Here is a 16,915-nt window from a genome sequence, read left to right on the forward strand (position 1 = left end):
AATGCAGGCTAATAAAAGCATTCACTTGTAGGAGGATTCTGGAAAGTATCTACTGCTGGGAGAAGCAATCATGGCAATAAGAACTCTATTTGTGCTAGTACTGGTCATTGTGTGTGCCTCAGCAATGGAGGACATGGAGCAACCATCAAATGACAATGACTGTGAGTCCGATTAGTTTGTTGCAGTTCATTAATTATTCGATAGAGCTGAATGCATACTTTTCTCATCAATGGTGTTGCAGACATCATCACAGTTCCAGAGTCTATAGCTGTAAGAGTGAACCAGCAAGAAAATGGGAGCTTCCCAGAGACTTCCATTGAGTATGGAAAGTTCCAATGTGCAACTAGAGGCGGTGTACTCCCACTGTGGCTAATAGATGGAGTCAGTGCAGCTAGCATCAAGACAAGGCCTGGATTTGAGGAGCTCACCTACAGTGTCCATTCCTTGCCTGAGAATGGAACGTTAACTCTACTCTATGTGCCTGGATCTGTGGAGACAAATAATTCAGGCATTAGATGTGTAGCTTTTACTGACGGAAAAGTGGTGGAGTATTCTGATATTGCTTTATTTAGTGTGTATTATTGTGAGTTGATCTATCAATATGTGCCTAGTTATTTTGGTATGACTCTTGGTGGGGAAGCATATGCATATACTGGCTTGAAATGTTCTTTGAATACGAATGTTCTTCATGCACAGGTACTACAAATAATTGCACACCAAGTATTGACATCACTACAGAAACAACAAGTGAGCTCCCATATATAATAATTATAAAGCAAACACTCGAGTAGGTCACTCTATGACATAAATTATGGCCAATGCAGGTTGGTACACATACATGCAAATATTGAAGTGCATGCACTTGACCATGAACTTAAACCTAAGGTTGCATGTGTTGAACTGAAGCATATAGTGATATACTACATTCCATTGCCGATTAATCCCTTGCTTTGTATTCCTTTCTTATAGAGTAGGGGATTGCCAGACAAAGTTTTGTCTTGAGCAAGAATTGAGTCTTTGATACACCCAAGCTTGGCTCGCTAAAATTGATATTGTGTATTAATTCAGTAAAAACAAACAACAAAGTTCATTTTTCACTAATGTTGTGTACAAACTTTGCAGCCGATGGAGGCTCTTCGCCAACTGACAAAGGAGCAGCAATCTCCCCACAGCTCATTGCAGGTATATATGATTTGTCGTACAAGTTGAGTCTCTTTATCAGAGTGTCTCACAATAGATTAACATTTTTACGAACAATAAACTAATTAACACACTAAAACTTTATGTCATAATAGCTCTCCTTTAGAGAAACTGAACCTTTAACACATCAGCCAATATTCTGTCTTCCCTATGTAGGTATCACTGTAATTACATTACTAGTGATGTTACTGATTGTGTTGACAATGCTCATGGCCGTATGGTGTGTGTGGACAAAGAGAAAGCGAATGATCGGTAAGCCTCTTATTAGGTTGTGTTTGCAAATTATGCATATTGTGAGGGTCAATGGCCAACAAGCTGCCACAACAATCATCAAACAGTTTACATAATTATGTATAATACATATGTAAACTGTTTGATGCTGTATACGCATATGCATATAGGGTATGCATGCCGCAGTATGATATCATTTTATATATGTTTACCTTAGTGCAAAAATGTACCGGTATTGGCAACCTACCAATGAAGCATAGCAAGTCTAGCCAACTTGGTGCCATATTTGATTTTTTCTCATGTACATTTATTTATTGGCTGAATCACTAGGTCGACACGGTGATGCCGAGACAGAAAGCAATATTTACTGGAATCAATCGGGTGGCCGAATTCTTCTCAAGAAGAGTGGGAGTGGCCAAGACATGAAGCCCGAACCAGAACCAGAACCAGAACTCACTGAATAGTTACAGTATAAGTTGTGATCATTACACACACACACTGACTCATCATTTCTTACACAATGTCATTACATGAGACGATGCTATTATTATTATTATTATTATTATTATAATTATCGTTGATTATTTTACTTGTAAAAATCAATCTCTCCTATACACTAATAGCTAGCTATATAGATGGGTGAGGGGAGAGTCAGTGCATTCACAAATTCATTGTACTTTCTGCTGCATAATTATGTTGAGATATTGATCATTGAACACCCACGCATACAAGCTATCTGTATATGCCCGGCATACATACAGATAGGAAGTGACCTTTTACCCAGCCCATACAGTATGGGCTGGATAAAAGGTCACTTCCTGTATATAAATCTTATCAGAGCTCTTTACCTTATAGGATCAGGATCACTGTGCAATGTCTTCTCCTCTGATGCTGCGGCTCCTCTCTGCCAGTGTAGTGGCTGCCAACAGAGCTGGACGGGTTATCAGGGAGGTACTGAAATCTGGAGAATTGTCTGTAGTGGACAAGGTGAGCACAACAACACGCACACCCGTACCCGGTACCCATTTCGATATATACAATACAGTGACTTGACTATCAATATATAAACATTTTTCTCAGGGAGGCAATGACCCTCAGACAGAGGCAGACAGGAAGGCCCAGCGCTGCATCCTATCCACTTTGTCCACCAGATTTCCTGAAATCAATCTTCATGGAGAGGAGGTATTTATAAACTAGACCTACCCAACTTATATTTGACCTTTGCCCCCAGACACTGGAGCCGAGTGAGGAGGACCAGCAACTGACTGAGATGGGGGAGAGTGGGGATGTGCTAAAAGAGGCGTGTCCCCAGATTTACGATGGCCTGAGAGAGCGTGACTTCATTGTGTGGGTGGACCCTCTGGATGGGACGAGCGAGTTCACTCAAGGTGAGTTAATAATAATGTATTAAAGATAACGTAATGAGAATTGTTGGAGTGTGAAATGGCCTTCAACCTTGTTGAAATTAATCAATAAAAATTACAATGCACAAAATTAATGTTTCAGCTGGTTGTGAAGCAGATATTACAGTTTTAGATTTATCGTTGTTGTAACTATATAGCTGAATGATGATGCCCCTTTTGGAATTCCACATACTTACCTTACTCATATCCTTTATAAAAGTGTTATTATGATGTCATTTTCACCACTCCGCAGGTTTCATTGAACATGTGACAGTGCTGATTGGGATTGCAGTAGGGGGCAAAGCCGTTGCAGGGGTCATTCATCAACCATTTGTTTCAGCACCCGACAATACCATGGGCAGAACCATATGGGGGTTGGTTGGTCTGGGGGTACGAGGAGCAAATTTAATCACCAATCCCCCAACAGCTGGGACCCTCCGAGTTGTAGTGACGCGTTCCCATTACACAGAAGCAGTGGAGAAGACAGTTAAGGCTATAAATCCAACTGAGTATCTAAAAGAAGGTGGCTGCGGGAATAAAGTACTGATGGTTCTCGAAGGAACAGCTGAAGCTTATATTTTTCCAAGCCGAGGGACAAAGAGATGGGACACTTGCGCAGGGGATGGGATAGTACGAGCAGCAGGAGGCGTGTTCACTGATATCCATGGAAACGATATTCTCTATGATTGTGCAAAGGATAAGGCAGCAAATCGGACTGGACTGCTGGTTACTATGGATACAGAGTTACATAAGAACATTATTAGCAAAATACCTCAATCTGTGAAAGACGAATTTGAGAACTAACTGATATTGTAATGATATACGTATAGCAGATAAAAAAATTTTAGCTAGATTTTACTGTTGATGATTATTACGGTTGTTCTCTTTTAACATGTTTTGTTGTCAATTGTTCAACAAAAAAATAGTATGCAGCAAATTGTTTTAACGATAAAAGCACAAACAAATTCTAACAATAATTCTACTTTTGCTATGCTGAGCGTTTGAAGCTTTTAAAGGGCTTTGGCAATTCCTCTGGTAACCTGTAAGGAAAAAACGACTAAAACACCGTTCTATTTCATACAACATTTGTACTTACTTGCACGATCTCTTTTCCTTCACGAGAAGCCTGTACTTTCTGCGTCTTTTCATTAACTCTCGAGGTTCAATGATGTTGCGCTTCTGTAGGCTCTTGTATCGATCCAGTGCTAGACTACCCTCAGGCTATAAACGTGGGTGGGGGGGAGAGAGGGGGGATTGCACCATTGTATATAGAAAATTACAGAATACATATTTACATAGGACCTTCCAATAAGAACATTGAAGTACATACATGCATACTAGCTTGTCTACAATTATAATTATACTGCAATTAAACTACAATTCAGCCTAAACCAACCCACCTTCATATTTCTCAACGATCCAGTCAGTTCAGTGCTCAATTTACATTCGATATCTACCTCCTCAAACCTGCAGTTCAAACCCACACGTCACATGACCCCCTCCCTGCTACTGCAATAGTCATCACCTGTGCTTTCCCAGCCTCTGTGTTTGGTAGGGTGCCATTTTCTCATCCTCTAGTCGTCTTTTCGTCTTCTCTAGTGCAGCCACTTCTTCACTACTTATCTCCTTCTTAATGGAACGCAACCTGTGAGATGGTTGTACCTATACAGTCTGATAGTGTTACACAGTACACTAATATTTTACCTGAATACTTCATCCATTTTCATTTTTTGGGCTTTTTCTGATAACTTTAGCTTCACCTAAGAACAGAGAGATAAACTTAAAATTGGTCAATCCATAAATTATTATAATCTAGGGTCGACTAAAATTACAGACAAGCCACTTACCATTTCTCTTCTCATTTTTTCTTTCCTTCGCTGTTTCTTGGTCTTTCTGTTCTCGGCTCGTACTGGCCGTTTCAAGATGACGTCCTCGTCACTGTCACTGCCATGGCTTCCACCGCCATCACTCAGTAGTCCCTCTGTCATCTCATCCATCCACACCTTCTCTCGTTGTGAGAAAGTGAGTTCTGCCAACTGAACTTTCTTCTCCAGTTTCTCTGCCGCTATCTCTCTCCCCTTCTCTATCTCAACTGCCATACCCAGCAGCTCCTACAGTGGAGGGGGGTAAATATAACATAATATTAGCGGCTGGTTATTATGCCTCAGGGCGTAGCTGCAGGAGGCATACAGTAAAAGCTCTGTGTGTAGTTGCAATAATTATAATAACAACTAACTAGCTTCTATAATAAGCTTCTAGCAACGTTTTCTTGACAAAATTAATATCAAATAATATATTGAGAGGCAAGCTTTTTTATACAGTACAGAATGGTTGCAGTGATCAACTGTTGTAGAGCATAGGATAATTGTACGAGCATAGGGCAGCCCACAGTGGTGGTGATCACCTGATGATCTTCAAAGGTGGGGTTATAAGACATTCCAGCATGTGGCAGTTCCACACTTGGCAGGGCAGATGGCCTCGTACCAAGCGATGCCGGTCTCTGTGTGAGGAGATAGTTATGAGTGAGTGAGATTGCTCATATCACACAATTAAGTCTTACATTTACAGGCTTCTTGCCGGTTACTTTCTGGTAATGATCGTCTGGTATACCCACAAGAGAAGCAGCTCCTGAACAAAGACATTAACACACCCGGTAGATACTCGGTCTTCTACTTTTGACATTATATACAGACTAAAAACAACAACAATAATACAAACAGAGGATGCCTCACCGTCCTGACTCCACAAGTCCTTGCGAGCAAGAATAACGGTTGATTTGGGAGGGTTCTCTCTCACCCACTTAGCCAGCTTCTTCGATTGTTGAGTGTGTAAGGTTTGATACGAGGCACTCTTATCATAGCCCTCATCATCACCAGAGGAATCGGTCAAGCCGCTGGTGACAATCATGCTAGATTTATTACCCTTCTTTCTTTTCTGAGGGGGAAAGCCAGGGACGGCTGAGTTGGGGTGAAGCGATAGCTCTGATCGTAGAGGTTTCTTTGATTTCTTAACAGTAAACGCATTATCAGTGTCTTTGGCAAGTCTCTCCTCAAAGAAAAGCTGTTCATTTGACTTCTCAGCAGCAGGCACTCTAAGTGGAGAGTTTAATATAATTATGAGACCCCATGTTAACAAGCTGAACATCTTTCAACAACCGTAATTATACTGATCCAATTTTAAAATTGTTATGATGTTCTGAAAGCTTAGAAAGAGACCTTTAAAATGATGTGTTTCAATCCAAAATTTGGTTGAGGATATAATTTTGCATTTTTCGCCTTTGGACCATGGGCTATAATCCATGGTATTGGGCCGAAATTGGCAAATTCTGTCGTCTCCCAAATATAAACTTTGATTGTACCATTTGGAAGGTCTCTTTCTAAGGGTTCAGAAAATTGAACCCACCGAACTCAAGTTATGGCGACTGAAAGAGTCCCGAGCCATTGATTTATAATAAGCCCTAGGCCCTACAGTTGTTAGGAGGGGCTAGCTATAATAATTATTATTGCATGTTTTCTCACCCTGTCACTTGCTCCCTACTTCTCTCAGCCAGAAAATCCTGTACATCCTTCACATCTGTGTTCTTTCTCCAGCTTGCCTTATTCTTTTTACTAGTTTTTCTTCTCTTTGGGCCTTGTTCCTTTGACATCTTCTCGACAATAGCTTCTTCTCTTCTTGACCACGTGGCAAAGATTGAAAATAGGGGGGCGTGGTGGTGGATCTGTAAAAAAAGTGCAATAAAAATAAATAATAATAATTATTATTAATTAAAAAGAAAGCAAAGCTGTAAAACAACAAAGTTCTACTAGGCCTAGCCTAAGTGTATAATTATTATCAGTCCAAGATATTCGCCGAGTTTGATCTAACAGCCAGCAAAAAGAAGATGAAAGGAGCTTTCTGTAACTGAACTGAGCTTTGGTATCCAAGACAACAAAGGCCCTGAAATAACGCTTCATTGAGCACGCTGTGCTAACTAACTGTCTCCATGGTCTATGCGTCAAAATCTGGAAGAGTGAATGATATGACTACCCCAGGCCCAGGCAATTCCTTTCTAAGTGATTCATTAGAAGCTAGCAGCAACAACTGGCAGAGGATGCAGTCTTCAGTGGTGGAGCCTGTAGATTATGCAAGAGAAGAAGTCAATCGAAGTGCATTCAGCACAGAGGACAAGATTTTAGGGCCTTTCCCAAAGTATGTCATCAATCTACTACGAGACGCAAACGATTGGAAAAATCGGACGTCAGGAGTAACCAAAATGCAATCCATCATCAATGGATTACCAAGTGATTATTCGTTGGAACCTCATCTTGATGGTATTCTGGAATTGGCTACTTCTACTCTGAACGACAATCACTTTAAAGTGACACAGCTTGGATTGGAGCTCATTGCTTGTATCGTGGCTAAATTCGGAAATAGTATTAGACCGTTTTTCCCATCTCTTGTTCAGAGTATTATGAGCAAAGTGGGATCAAGTAAGTTTGTCCTCAAGCAGGCCGGTCTGCAAGTTCTCAAGGAGCTAATGGTCGCGCTAAGACCACAACCTGTCGTTAACGAAGTCATCAAGTTTGGGCTGTATCATAAACTGTCTAAAGTGCGAGAAGAATCTCTCAATTTTATCACAGTATCACTTTTGACATTTCCGAAATCCGAATTCGATCTGTCTTCAATTCTCAAAGAAGCAATTCCTACCATGGGTGATAGCAAATCAAGAGTAAGGCAAGCCTCCTTCGAAATAGTTGCCCTGATCTGCAGTATTGAGCCTTCTGCTGTGAAGGGAACAGTTACCGAGATTGTATCGCAACGTGATAGCCACAAGTGCAAGTACAGCACTCAGAATGGGCTCACTCTAATGGTGGCTTTTCAAACCAGACTGGCCCGCGGAACTAGTGGAGTGCCTAAACTGAACGAGAATGGAAATGTGGAATATTCTATTTCGATCTCAAACAACAAAGCCGTTGCCGTATCCGGTGACGATGTGCAATGGATCTTGGCTGGTGGTGGTGGGAAATCCCCTTCTAGTGGAGACGTGAGTGAGGTCAAAGATGGCACACTGTCCCAGCCGATACAGAGGAAAGGGTCACTGAGCAATGGAGTTGCCTCTAGTTCCAGACCGTATAGAAGTGCGGGGAAGAGACTACCCTGGGAGATGGAGGGAGAAGAATTGGTGAGTGAGCCGTGTGTTTATTTGGACCCCTAAGTGTATATTTGAAATTCTTGCTAATTAAGTGTATTTATTTGTCTCTTGATATACTCTCGTTAAGTTAGACTTATGACTTTGTATTCGCTTACCACATCAGTTGATCTGTACTGGAGCCTTAGGAATGCTATGAATGACAGTACCATAACACATTCATACGTTATGTTGAGTGTCATCTTCTATGGGCTGTAAATGTGCTTTCATAAATACACTTAAACTTTACCTTATATGGTCATACACACATGTTACCGTAGGTCCGCAATCACCTGACGATGCCAGTGAAAGAATTGGCCCCTCTTCCAAATCCGCAATCCCCCAAACATCTCCCCTTCAGTCCACCCCCTGTGTCACCTTCAAAGCTACCTATCCAGCGGAAGAAAAATTACTCAGACATGTACATGGTGAAAGTTTCGTCTACACAAAAGCCACTCGCTGCCGTACAACCTCCACCAAATACAGGAGGTCACTGGGGGAATGGGAGCTCGTTATCCAGTGCTAATGATAGGGGCCCCCCTCTGTTTACCTCTCGACATGCAAGCGTTGGTGATGAGCATACTTCCATTATGCAACCAAATGCATCCATGTCTGTTACATGGCCTCGACCTGGAGGGGGCGGGGCACTGATGAGAGGAACCAATCAGATCACAGCAGACACATCCAAAATTACAGGAGGTAAAGCAACTTAGTCAATTATGGTTTTTTATAATTATTTTTTCCTTGCAGCTCATAACTATGTGAAAACCAGCGTTTCTCGTCCACTGTCTAAACCTCGCGTAAGAAATCCACTCAACTCAATGAAGCCACCATCCAATCAGAGCACAGCACACAGGGACAGCCCCACACAACTGGAGAAAGAGTTTCTCTCTTCAGGCAATGGTGGTTCTGAGACTGGGTCCATGCCAACAGGCTGGGCAGACACAAGCTGGGAGGAGGAGTACTTCACCACAATCCCTGAGGATATAACCATCTTGAATAGCTCTCTCTCATCGAGTCTATCCTCACTGTGTGCAGGGAGGGGGGATCTGGAGGGAGCCAGGGAAGCCAGCAGTGAGGTGACTTTAATCCCTGCTGCCTTCTTTTGTGTATGTATTAATTTTTGTGAGAATAGTGAGTCTAGGTTTGGAGATGTGTGTATTCTTTTCTCAAAGCTGCTAACTTTTTTTCACACGCTTTAATATTACCAGCATTTTACACTCGTCAATTTGCTAACTAGCAATAATGTAATGTATGTAAATCACTCACAACAGGTTGACAAGCTCAAACACATTCGAAAGGAGGCTGCCTCTAGAAAAGCTCAGCTCTTATCAGCAGCTACCTCTGCCTCTAACTCTCCCGAGTGCTCCAGACAGTCCAGTGGGGAAACGAGAGGTCACCCCTCTAATCAAGAGCTGGCAAGGGGACGACCCTCTAATCAAGGAGAAATGTGAGTTATAATTAAGATCACTGTGTGTGTGTACACTAAAATTAACATTCCGTAAGCTCCAAACATTTGACCATGAATCAGAACAGTTTTCTATAACAGCTTTGTTTTTTAAAAGTTTGTATTTTTCCTTTCTCGTCAGATCCACCTCGTCTGCTCCTACTAAGAAGCCAAAAAGACCCAAACCACACACCCAAAATTCCTTCCCTTCTAGTCTCAACGCTACCTTCACGACTCCATCGCGATGGCTACCCGTGGACAATGCTGACCCTACTATAAACCTCAGCAAAACGTACAACCCAGGCGGTGGGCCTGATAAAACATATGCAGCCGCTTACGCTGCCAAGAAATTGACTACCCCTCCAAAATCGTTCAAATCCAGCCACTCTCAGAAAGATCGGGAGCGCTTACTAGCCGAGGGGTCAAAGGTCATGTCTATAGAAGAGCCAAGTATTGTCTCTGATACTAGCAGAGCAAATTTTGGGAAAAGAAAATCGCGAAAAGACAGTGAGGTCAGAACTAGTGGCCGTGGTACGGATATGATTGATATGGAAGTTAGCGGTAATACAAGTCATAGACATGCGAAACCAGTCGAGCTAGTAATCAAGTCACAATCTGCCGGCTACTCCTCAGCAAAGAAACCTCCTATAGCTCCCACTACGAGTGAACCCAGCTCTGCAACACCAGAGAGAAAACGCAGTAAGCACAAGAAACCCTCTCCTCCCTTGAAACGGCAAGTTGACTTGTACGACGAGAGACAGAAATTAGAGACCTCTCAAAATGGCTCCCCAGATGATTCTTTCCAGGAGCTCCAACCTTTCAGCTCACCAGAGGCTGGGCTCAGGGAGTCACTACAGGGAATGGAGGTAGAGGACTGGAGTGCTAAGGTCGAAGGGTTGGTGGGAATACGGCGATTGGCTGTGTATCACTCGGATGTGTTGCTGCCTCGATTGCACACCATTGTGTTGGCAGTGGAGAGAGAGGTGAGTGTGTGTGTGGGTGTGTGTGTGGGTGTGTGTGGGGTGTGTGGGTGTATACTGTGCCCTTAATTGTAGAGCTCTATAAACTGACTAGTGTGAATTTATGCCCTAGCTTGTACGTATTATTATGTATGTAGCGCATACATGTACATCATCACTGAAATTTACATAATTTTATATATTATACACTTATTGTACAGGTAAAGAACTTGCGATCATCTGTGGCCCGTGCTGCACTTGTCTGTTTTGGAGATCTGTTTGCCACCGTGGGACCTGCCATGGAGAAGGTACCTAACTTCAGCACTGATAAACTCATGCGTTTCTTATTTTGTGTCCCTTTCATAACAATAATTATGCTTGGAATGCCGTTGCCTTTTTGTGTGTGCTAATAAAGTTATACTTGTACAACAGCTAGCTTATTTGGACTCCCCTTTCCCCTTTATAATGTGTATGTACTTTACCCATTCTTCTTAGGATCTGGACGGTATTGTGAAGGTCCTACTACACAAGGGAACAGAGTCGAATGCTTTTATACTAGAGGACGTAGAGAAGGCACTGTGTGAGATGGTAGTCAATGTCAGTCATCACAAGTGTCTCATAGCCCTCGTCAATGGGGGACTAGCGTAAGTCACACCAGCAGAGAATTGTACGCAGAAAATTGCTAAAATTTGTTTTCTATCCATTTCCGTTTTCTAAATTATCGTATGACTTGTGCTTGTCTCTCTTTCCCTACAGCCATCGCAACATTCAAGTGCGCAAAACCACAGGCAAGCACATATGCTTGATCCTAGAGGCACAGGGTCCATCGAAATTCCTCCACTCTTCAAAAGATCTCATCGATCGCACTCTTCCCGCCATTGTTCAGCTGGCCATTGACAACGCAGTGGAGGTTCGGTATTTTGGCAAGAGGTGTCTGCATCAGTTGTGGCCTCTGGCTGACTTTGAGAGGATATCCAGTCGCGTATTGACTGCCTCTCTGTTGACCAGGTCCAAGGAGGTGGTGGAGAACCTTAGAGCAAAGGTGAGGGGACTCTCTTAGCATTGTACAATGTATCAACTGTAGAACAAGAGTTATATCAGTGTAGGTGGTGGGGCAGTGGTTGGTGTGTAGCACTTTGAGAGCCAGCTTTGAAATCCAATTTTTGTGTCAATTTATGTCATGTATATTATTATGCTCTGTATGGAGATTTATAATTATTGGTAATCTACATAATTATCATTATTAATACATTTACCTCCCTCCACAAACAGGGTCTTGGTGATCCACCCGCTGAGAACCAATCTGCCAAGACCAGGCACTCTACTTTGAGCACCGTGCGAGGCTCCAGTATTAAGCCTCTACAACATCACCACCAGGCTGACCCTGAGCCAACCCCTACTAAAGACATATCCTCTAAGAAGGCACGCAAATACTTGTCGAGTAATAGCAATCCACCTCCAGAGCCCGTGACAATGGATGTGCCCCTACCTGATGGCCTACTCGAGAAAATGAAGTCTAGTAACTGGAGCGAGAGGTTTGAGGCAGTAGCAGAGCTGGAGAGCTTTGTCAACAACTACCCAAAAGCACTGGGTCCACATTTATTAAAGGTACGTTTTATGGTTATTAGGTACATGTAGGTCTATCACATGGTGTGCTGTTGAAATGTGTGATTTCTTTTGGATCAATTATCCCCCGAGATAATTATATTTTTTTCTTTCTCTCTCTCTCTCTGTCTCAGGTATTTGACTTATTCTGCCCTCGACTGACTGATAGGAACAGTAAAGTGAACCTGCGAGCTCTGGAAGCATTCTCAAACATAGTACCCCTTCTCTGTGACACTCTGACCCCTGTGGCCACCAATATAGTCACTGCTCTTGTGCCCAACCTAGCCTCTCGCAATGCTACCATTCATTCCAGCGCTATGACCGCCTTGGACCTTCTCATACAATGCATTGGTGAGGGATCACTGTACAGTAGAGATTACAATGTACTTGCTACAGCCAGACAGCAAAACTATAAGTATTTAGTGATAACGATAATTATTCATATCTTTTGCAAGTACAAGAGGATCTCAGGTTGAAATTTAGCCAACCATGACTACCTATTTACACACTGTTTATGTTTACATTTGGTTTTTACACTGCATGCAACCTACTGTACAGTTACCGGTAGGGGGCAAACTGTGTTTGTGTGGTATTGTGGGATATAGAATGCATTTATAGTGTTGATTGCTTTGTCTTATGCCCTACAGATCCGGCCCATCTCATCCAACCTGTAGCCAAAAGTGGGCAGTTTGGAAATGCTCGAGTGAGACCCATTATGATCAGCAAACTAGCAGGTATGTTATAGCAATTACGATAATTATTCTGTAGCTTTAGACAATAAGTCCTATCACTAGTCTTGGTATAATTTTTATGCTCAGATCAAAGTTTTGGAAGGGGCAAAAAACTGTCACATTTAGATTCCTTGACTGCTACATTTATGGAATAAAATGAAGCACTTGCTGTGATACTAATTGTTTTTCGCTTTCTTTATTCCCAGATTTGACGATGTACATTTATGCCCAGAAACCGCAGCTAGTGACCCGACAAGTGGTTCCTATATTGTGGCACTTGGTCTCAGCTAAGGCTCCTCTGACTGGAGACACTCGGACTGCTGCCATGACTCTTTGTGCGGCCCTCATCTCTACAATGGGCCTAAAAACTCTCACAGACAATGCTTCACATCTCACACCAGAGGCTCAAAGAAAATGGGACGATTTGATTTTATCACTGAGAACAGATGATGCATAGACCACACTACTTTATGTGTCTGCTACCGATCAATGTTTTTAATCCCCATTTTGTGTAACTTAATGATTTGTGCACCTTTCATTCATGCAATATAATTATACCGTCAAAATAATTGGACATGCCATTTCTTATTGTGTAGCATATTTGGCCTCTCTCACTGAGGTGCGGCTTAGTAATGAGACATACCTATGTAATACGCCGAGGGTATAATCGAGGGTAAGGGGGCGTTGTCTAGTAAATCTAGTTGCTTGGTAACTCAATTACAAATGCATGCAGGCTGACAAGATGCAAGTGGCTCAGAGGAGAGAGGAACTGTACGGTCCACACAGGTCTGTCGGGAGAGAGACTGCTAAGAGACTGCAGCAAGAGGACCATATCAAATTAAATGTTTTGAGGGGAGCTGGGATTGATGAGTATGACTCCAGTGATGCCTTTGCTACAGTCTCCTCTAAATCATTCAGGGTATAATTATACTCCTTCTGTTTAGTCTATGTATATATGCACACTGCACAACATAATTCTAGTGGCTGGTGCAGTGACCTGCCTTTGACCTTCCACAGACAGCCGAACTTATAATTAAATTTGTTCGCTGCAGGCCCATTCAGGTAGCAAGTTGGTGCGGTCTAGTTGGGATCCGAATGCTCAGAATGCCTCTCACCTTCAATTTGGTTCTGACAACCCCCTCATACCACACTCCTCTGTACTCAAAGAGGACTTTGGACCAAAGCCCCTCACCAAGGTTCGATGGGATTTTTTGACCAGCAATCATTTTGCTCACCTTATTAATCTAACTGACTGTTAGTTAAAATTATTGTTTCTCTCGTGCAGTATAAACAGCACCTTCCCAGTGGATTCAACGTTACCAATATTCCAGTAAGTCATTGTCTAAACCTAAACTAACTGTGCATGCGTATATAATGATTGACAATGCTAATATCTCTATGCAGGATATGGCAGCCAGGTACCAGGACAATAGGACAGTTGGACAGTCCCTTTACAACGCTGACTTTGATGGAGACAAGGTAAAACACTCGTTTCCATCTGAGCTGGTGAACATACATACATACATACATACATACATACATGTACATACATGCATGCATGATAATATAAATCATCTTTATATTACAGTGTTATGGTGAGTGGTCGTCACGATTAATCAAAGACGGTAAAAAAGTTGGACGAAGACAAAAGACAACTCTCTTCCAGAAGCGCACCCATTTTGAGCTAGGAAGTGACCCTCCATATCTGGAATCTGTTACAGGTAGTTCCTTTGCTGCTCACGGGACGCTAGGGAAAGCATCTAGTGTCAGTGGGGATGGGAACGGGAAATCAAGTGTGTTCAGAGCAGAGGATATTGTCAGTAGTCGTGAGGAGGAGAGAGAGAGATTTATGTCCGTGCAGAGAAGAGATTTCTTGACGTCAACCAACAAAAAAGAGGTTCGTGCCTAATTCTAATCATATACTTTGAATGTTGTAGATATCTTTCAATAACTCAATTTCAGGACATCGATGAGGCTAATTCTGAAGGAGAGTTCACAGGAAGAAATTACCAGACCTCCACACACTTCCAGTTTGGGGACAGCCTGGAGCCATCCTCATCCATCTACAACCGAGGTGAGGTGCATACTAGCTCATACATAGTTGCAATGTTATGTACTGCCTATAATTATATATATGTACTCAGATTTCAGCAGCGAGGAAGTGAAAACCAGCAGGAAAATGCTGCCAGCCCATCCCCCTTCTTCATCAAAGGTATGCTGGACTGAATTTTCTTCTTTGGTGAATGTATCATTATAGTGAGTTGGTGATTCCTGCAGGTGATGCACGAGTTTCCAGTAGTGGCGAGTGGTGTGACAACCAGTCGAAGGGATTTTGTCAAACATGATATCTTAACGAAGGAGAAACAGAGACTGACCAGCCTCAGGGCAAACAAAGTGAGACTTTTGAAAGAGTACTGTGCATGGGCATGTATACTTCCGCACTTCCCGCTTGTAGGAGAGGCAGTCAGAGTTGGCAGTTGAGCTGAAAACAGATAGCCAGGATAAAATCAAATCAGGTTCGTTCTATACAACAAAACCCCTTTGACTGTACTCTATCCTCACCGTATCATGCAGTAATGACCATGTCATATGGTGCCCCTCCCGTGGGCACAAAGCCCGCAACGCCTATCGATCGTACCCCTAAGAACTACCACCATCTGGAGAGCAATCGAGCTCTGTTGCACCCCCCAGTGGGGGCTTACTGTTCGGAGGTACAAGGGAATTTCACAACCCCCCTGTCTGGACCTGAGGAGTGTATGAGTAAGAGGGTGTCGTCATTTGGAGAGAGGACCACAAGAATCTCTGATAACAAGAACACACACTTTGTGCTCGGATTTGATGGCACTGTTGATCAAAGTGAAAAGGTTTGTGTTTCATAATCATTGTCAGTAATTATTATTTTTTCCAGATGGAAGAGTTTAGTAGCAGGCCGCCTGTTAATCCAAACCTGCCTGCAGCTGGCATATGCAATATTCCCACTAAAGGCTACTCTGTTATCGAGCACAAGTAAGTCTGAGAATTGTTGCTATACTGAGTGACCAATTGTTATTGGCATGCAGTGTTGATGGTATGGAGGAGGGCACGGAGAGTGTGGAGAGATTGCAGGGTATCCTACAGCAAAGGAACTATCTCAAGAACATGAATCCCAGGGACCCACTCAACGTCAATCTGCGTAAAGCATTCCTGGAGTACGACAAGGACTTGTACGTACTGTTTTATGTTTGACTACCTTTATCCAATGCCTATCTTTCCCCACTGAAATAGTTAACTATTTGTTACTACCACAGGTCTGGCTCTGTCAGCCGAGAGGAGGTGAAGCAGGTCTGCAAGGAGATGGGGGTAGGCGTGGACGAAACTGACCTAAACGCCATCATTACCAGGTAAAACTATGATTGTACACGCTATTTACCTCAATCCGATTGACAATTTGTTCCACATTGGCAAACGCATAATTACGAAAACCCACTCGAATGTCCAATGGAAAATGCTGCACTTGCATATCCCCTGTTAGCATTCGACCTCCTCATACCATTTCCCATGCATAATGCATTCCCCACTTGCTCAGTACTCCCATCAACTGATCAATGCAATTTCCCTACAGCTGTGACAAGAATGGGACTGGTCAGATTGACTACCATGACTTTGCATTGTGTCTCTCACGCCAACACCCTCCTCAGGGCTCTCTCGATCACGCAATCACCACAACAACTAGGAAAGATTTTAAACACCCTGAGGCCCAAAGGTATGTTATTATGCTAAAAATTGTATGTTCATAAGTTGTTTCATTCGTCTGTAGAATGAATCACATGCAGCAGTTGATGCTGCAGCTCAATAAAAAGAAAAGTGTGCCTGTTCAGTCGACACATTTTTTCCACTTAGAATCTCAAGGCAGTAAGTTGTGCTGTTATGCATTTTATCTCTACCAGCAACTATTGACTATTTTTCATGCAGATTATTTAATGTCTACCACAAGGAAAGATTTTACCAAGCCAGAAGAACAATAACTGTGTAGTCTATATACCTAGCTAGAGTTATTATTGTAGAAATTTTATTTCCGTTGTGTGTAGACGAGGTGGCCGAGTGGTTAAGGCGATGGACTGCTAATCCATTGTGCTCTGCACGCGTGGGTTCGAATCCCATCCTCGTCGTATTTTTCTTTTCTTTTTTTGAGT

The 16,915-nt window shown here is 42.6% G+C and overlaps 5 protein-coding genes and 1 non-coding gene across 6 annotated transcripts; 5 read left to right on the plus strand and 1 right to left on the minus strand.

The window, feature by feature from the left end:
• On the plus strand, positions 1–2,034 carry LOC135348748 (uncharacterized). Its single transcript, XM_064547052.1, has 6 exons — positions 1–161; positions 242–583; positions 697–747; positions 1,123–1,182; positions 1,357–1,452; positions 1,762–2,034. The coding sequence occupies exons 1-6, from the start codon at positions 71–73 to the stop codon at positions 1,893–1,895; spliced, it is 774 nt and encodes a 257-aa protein (XP_064403122.1). The 5' UTR covers positions 1–70; the 3' UTR covers positions 1,896–2,034.
• A 210-nt stretch (positions 2,035–2,244) lies between these two features.
• Positions 2,245–3,729, plus strand: LOC135348747 (3'(2'),5'-bisphosphate nucleotidase 1-like). The gene is made up of 4 exons (XM_064547051.1): positions 2,245–2,418; positions 2,512–2,613; positions 2,663–2,819; positions 3,088–3,729. Exons 1-4 carry the CDS (start codon positions 2,305–2,307, stop codon positions 3,636–3,638), a joined length of 924 nt encoding a protein of 307 aa, XP_064403121.1. The 5' UTR covers positions 2,245–2,304; the 3' UTR covers positions 3,639–3,729.
• A 12-nt stretch (positions 3,730–3,741) lies between these two features.
• Positions 3,742–9,412, minus strand: LOC135348744 (ribosome biogenesis protein NOP53-like). The gene is made up of 11 exons (XM_064547045.1): positions 9,271–9,412; positions 6,353–6,552; positions 5,567–5,925; positions 5,395–5,462; positions 5,239–5,334; positions 4,682–4,945; positions 4,539–4,594; positions 4,360–4,479; positions 4,235–4,301; positions 3,931–4,055; positions 3,742–3,874 (listed from the first exon to the last, which is right to left on the minus strand). The coding sequence occupies exons 2-11, from the start codon at positions 6,478–6,480 to the stop codon at positions 3,823–3,825; spliced, it is 1,335 nt and encodes a 444-aa protein (XP_064403115.1). The 5' UTR covers positions 6,481–6,552; positions 9,271–9,412; the 3' UTR covers positions 3,742–3,822.
• LOC135348736 (TOG array regulator of axonemal microtubules protein 1-like) lies at positions 6,552–13,325 on the plus strand. The gene is made up of 12 exons (XM_064547036.1): positions 6,552–7,995; positions 8,283–8,700; positions 8,752–9,080; positions 9,276–9,451; positions 9,591–10,431; positions 10,629–10,715; positions 10,903–11,051; positions 11,164–11,449; positions 11,680–12,015; positions 12,147–12,363; positions 12,660–12,746; positions 12,950–13,325. The coding sequence occupies exons 1-12, from the start codon at positions 6,817–6,819 to the stop codon at positions 13,198–13,200; spliced, it is 4,356 nt and encodes a 1,451-aa protein (XP_064403106.1). The 5' UTR covers positions 6,552–6,816; the 3' UTR covers positions 13,201–13,325.
• A 111-nt stretch (positions 13,326–13,436) lies between these two features.
• Positions 13,437–16,885, plus strand: LOC135348742 (uncharacterized). The gene is made up of 16 exons (XM_064547042.1): positions 13,437–13,662; positions 13,796–13,939; positions 14,029–14,073; positions 14,148–14,222; positions 14,332–14,640; positions 14,706–14,817; positions 14,888–14,955; positions 15,021–15,137; positions 15,199–15,259; positions 15,318–15,607; positions 15,652–15,749; positions 15,803–15,946; positions 16,031–16,123; positions 16,345–16,485; positions 16,540–16,634; positions 16,695–16,885. Exons 1-16 carry the CDS (start codon positions 13,471–13,473, stop codon positions 16,745–16,747), a joined length of 2,037 nt encoding a protein of 678 aa, XP_064403112.1. The 5' UTR covers positions 13,437–13,470; the 3' UTR covers positions 16,748–16,885.
• On the plus strand, positions 16,810–16,891 carry Trnas-gcu (transfer RNA serine (anticodon GCU)). The gene has a single exon. It is a non-coding gene; the product is annotated as a tRNA-Ser (tRNA).
• The last annotated feature ends 24 nt before the right edge of the window (positions 16,892–16,915 follow it).

Source organism: Halichondria panicea, chromosome 15, assembly GCF_963675165.1.
Source record: "Halichondria panicea chromosome 15, odHalPani1.1, whole genome shotgun sequence".
Taxonomy (NCBI): Eukaryota; Metazoa; Porifera; class Demospongiae; order Suberitida; family Halichondriidae; genus Halichondria; species Halichondria panicea.

Coding starts and splice junctions, on each gene's coding strand:
- LOC135348742 (XM_064547042.1), top strand. CDS start 13,471: ATGCAGGCTGACAAGATGCAAGTGGCTCAGAGGAGAGAGGAACTGTAC. Junction 13,663..13,795: donor TCTCCTCTAAATCATTCAGG/GTATAATTATAC, acceptor TGTTCGCTGCAG/GCCCATTCAGGTAGCAAGTT. Junction 15,750..15,802: donor TACTCTGTTATCGAGCACAA/GTAAGTCTGAGA, acceptor ATTGGCATGCAG/TGTTGATGGTATGGAGGAGG.
- LOC135348747 (XM_064547051.1), top strand. CDS start 2,305: ATGTCTTCTCCTCTGATGCTGCGGCTCCTCTCTGCCAGTGTAGTGGCT. Junction 2,419..2,511: donor AATTGTCTGTAGTGGACAAG/GTGAGCACAACA, acceptor CATTTTTCTCAG/GGAGGCAATGACCCTCAGAC. Junction 2,820..3,087: donor GACGAGCGAGTTCACTCAAG/GTGAGTTAATAA, acceptor ACCACTCCGCAG/GTTTCATTGAACATGTGACA.
- LOC135348748 (XM_064547052.1), top strand. CDS start 71: ATGGCAATAAGAACTCTATTTGTGCTAGTACTGGTCATTGTGTGTGCC. Junction 162..241: donor ACCATCAAATGACAATGACT/GTGAGTCCGATT, acceptor ATGGTGTTGCAG/ACATCATCACAGTTCCAGAG. Junction 748..1,122: donor CATCACTACAGAAACAACAA/GTGAGCTCCCAT, acceptor CAAACTTTGCAG/CCGATGGAGGCTCTTCGCCA.
- LOC135348744 (XM_064547045.1), bottom strand. CDS start 6,480: ATGTCAAAGGAACAAGGCCCAAAGAGAAGAAAAACTAGTAAAAAGAAT. Junction 4,302..4,359: donor CAGAGGCTGGGAAAGCACAG/GTGATGACTATT, acceptor TTTGAACTGCAG/GTTTGAGGAGGTAGATATCG. Junction 4,056..4,234: donor GATCGTTGAGAAATATGAAG/GTGGGTTGGTTT, acceptor CCACGTTTATAG/CCTGAGGGTAGTCTAGCACT.
- LOC135348736 (XM_064547036.1), top strand. CDS start 6,817: ATGGTCTATGCGTCAAAATCTGGAAGAGTGAATGATATGACTACCCCA. Junction 7,996..8,282: donor AGATGGAGGGAGAAGAATTG/GTGAGTGAGCCG, acceptor ATGTTACCGTAG/GTCCGCAATCACCTGACGAT. Junction 12,016..12,146: donor TGGGTCCACATTTATTAAAG/GTACGTTTTATG, acceptor TCTCTGTCTCAG/GTATTTGACTTATTCTGCCC.